We start from the raw sequence: 2,840 nt of genomic DNA on the forward strand, positions 1-2,840 counted from the left end.
CTCTTTCATCTCTGAAATCTTGTGAAATATATTCTCTTTGGCATTCATGGTGTGTACTTTAAATTTGTCAGCTATGGTCTTCGGCCAGAGGAGACCAATGGTTGTGATACTTGCCTTGACACTTTTCATGATCCTTCCAGGTAGCATTTCCAGGAAACTTGCAGCTCATATTCATCCTTCGTCCATCTAGCTTTATCCAGAGGACAATCACGGACATTGGCATTAAATACTATCGAGATGAATTTAAAATGAAAGTGCCGGCAAGTATGACCTCTTATCTTGTCTCTATTTGGTTAGGGCATGTGGAGAAAATGGCAGTAGAACTGGTTTTCTGAGAAGGTAGGACTCCACAGGTCGGGAGGGAGGGCATCTGGGCAGAGGGAAACAGGGTGTATAAGGACGTGGAGGCAGGAAGTCCACACTTTATGGTCTATGAGGAAGCTCTTTGTTGGAATACATATAGGATAATCTTTTGGAAGAAAAAGTAGGAAACATGGAATAGATCTGAAGTGTAAAGATAAAGATTCTGGATTTCATTCATTCGGCAGTGGGAATCTAGTGAAGATTTTTGAATTGGAAAGTGACTTGGGTAAGTGGCACTGGAATTATATAAATCTGAAGGTGTTGTCTAAGACTGTAGAAAAAGATTGAAGGAAGGAGAGAAATTGTAGTAGTATGGAAGAAAGAAAATAAGGATCTAAAATATGGGGGCAGCATAAATACTAGAAACTGTAGAGTAAAAATAAAAACCAATATCGTGATACTCATAAAAGGAAAACAAATTAAAATGAAGAGATTAAAAATTTTACCTATAACTTTGACGGAAATGTGGGGGAAACAGTCCCCTTTATACTTTGCTTATAGAAATGAAGTTGGTAATGGCCATTATGAAGGACTAATTGGCAGTGTTTCTCAAAAGTTAAAATGTACACACTTTTTGATCTACCTCTAAAAGTTATTCTACAGATACTCTCACACTTCTGCACAAAGCTACATATATAATAATATTCATTACCAAATTGTTTGTAATAGTAAATGATCAGAAACAACTTAATGCCCAGCAACCAGGAGTGGTTAAATAACTTATGGTTTACCCAATCATTTAAATATTTTGTAGCCATCAAAAGTAGTAAGATATGGTAAAATCACTATAGAAACAGTTGACATAACTTTATACGTTTATAAAGTTAAACATATACCTAATCTATGACCCACCAAAGAGAAATGAAAACACACACCCACCAAAAAATATGCACAAGAATGTTTACCAGCAGGTGAGAAGATAAAGAAATTATGGCATGGAAAAATAAATACTGTAAGATTTCGCACGCAGGGTCTAAATACCAAAACAAATGAACAAACAAAACAAAACAGAAACAGACTCATAGATACAGAGAACAAATTCATGGTTGCCAGAGGAGAGGGGGCGGGGAGATGGGTGAAAAGGTGAAGGGTAACAGGAGGTACAAACTTCCAGTTATTAAATAAATAAGTCACAGGGATGTAACATACAGCATAGGGAAAACAGTCAATAATATTGTAAAAACTTGTATAGTGAGAGATGGTTACTAGCTTATTGTGACAATCTCATCGTAAGTTAGATAAATGTTGAATCACTATGTCGTATACCTGAAACTAATATAATATTGCATGTCAACTATACTTTAACAAAAATAAATTTAAAAGAAATTGTGGCATGTTCATGTAATGAAATAGCAACATTAAGCTATAAAAAAAGGAGTGAGGTCAGCTTCCTCTCTGTTCTCTGGCTGGTGCTCTTGCAGCCAGGCCTGCAGCTTCTCTGGCAGGATGGCCAGGAACTGCTCCGGCACTAGCAGCTCCAGGATCTGCTTCTGGGTGTACACCTCTGGCCTCAGCCACTGACAGCAAAGCTCCCGGAGCTGGTTCAGAGCCTCCGGGGCCCAGGTGACTCCTGGTAGCCAAAACTGCCTGAAAAGTCTCTAGGCTGTTGCAGCTTCTCCAGTGGAGGCTGGAGTCCAGATTACAGGCCTCTTCTTCCATCTTCACTACCAGAATGCTGTCGGGCTCTTCTGAAGTTTGTGGAAAGAGTGTTGATGACTCTCTCAATTTTGCAGACATATGGATCGGGAATAGCTCAGGACTGCCAGGCTTTAATTTTCAAGGAGGTAAAGTACTCCTTATGGATACTTCTTAAATATGATTAAAGAAACAAGTGGAAACAAGACAAAGACAAATGCTTCTTAGAACAAGAAAACTAACATTGGAAACAAGGCTGTACAGAAAGTACTGCTCTTAATCTTAACATAAACCAGGCTTTCAAAGAATACTTCCTTCTTTAAGAGAATCAAAGAGCCAAGATTAATTTATATGCATGAGTAATTCCCAATTTATTCTGAAAATCATGCCCACAAGGCTAAAGAGCGCAATGATAGACCAGCCAGGATTCCATAGGAGCTCCTGGAACATAGAAATCAGGAAGTAATTAATTTTTTCTAGCCTGCTGCTAAGAGCTCTAAGAAACAGTCTCATTAGAGAAGTACTACTGTGTGGATTTTTTTCAATGTTTACTAATTTTAAAAACAATATCATTTTGACATTAAAGAGACCATTAAAAAAATAATCTCAAGAAAAAAAAGGAGTGAAGTACTGTACATGCAGTAGCCTGGATGCATCTCAAAAATATTTTTTTGAGAAAAAGAGGTTAGACGCTAATGACATACTCTGATTCTTTTTATACAAAGTTCAAGAAGAGACAAAACTAAGCTGTGATGATAGAAAATCAAACAGTGGCTGCTATTAGGGGTGAAGGATAGTGGGGATTGATCGGAAGGAGGTACAAGAGAACTTTCTGGGGAAAT

At 37.7% G+C, this 2,840-nt stretch overlaps 1 protein-coding gene across 1 annotated transcript in view; it reads left to right on the forward strand.

The window, feature by feature from the left end:
• Positions 1-2,840, forward strand: part of MCF2L2 (MCF.2 cell line derived transforming sequence-like 2) — a 195,338-nt gene that overhangs the window by 60,412 nt on the left and 132,086 nt on the right. Inside the window, exon 5 of the mRNA XM_011382746.2 lies at positions 141-260. Within this exon, the coding sequence (XP_011381048.2) occupies positions 141-260 (120 nt within the window). The remainder of the gene's footprint in view (positions 1-140; positions 261-2,840) is intronic.

This window comes from Pteropus vampyrus, unplaced genomic scaffold, assembly GCF_000151845.1.
Source record: "Pteropus vampyrus isolate Shadow unplaced genomic scaffold, Pvam_2.0 Scaffold14, whole genome shotgun sequence".
Classification (NCBI taxonomy): Eukaryota; Metazoa; Chordata; class Mammalia; order Chiroptera; family Pteropodidae; genus Pteropus; species Pteropus vampyrus.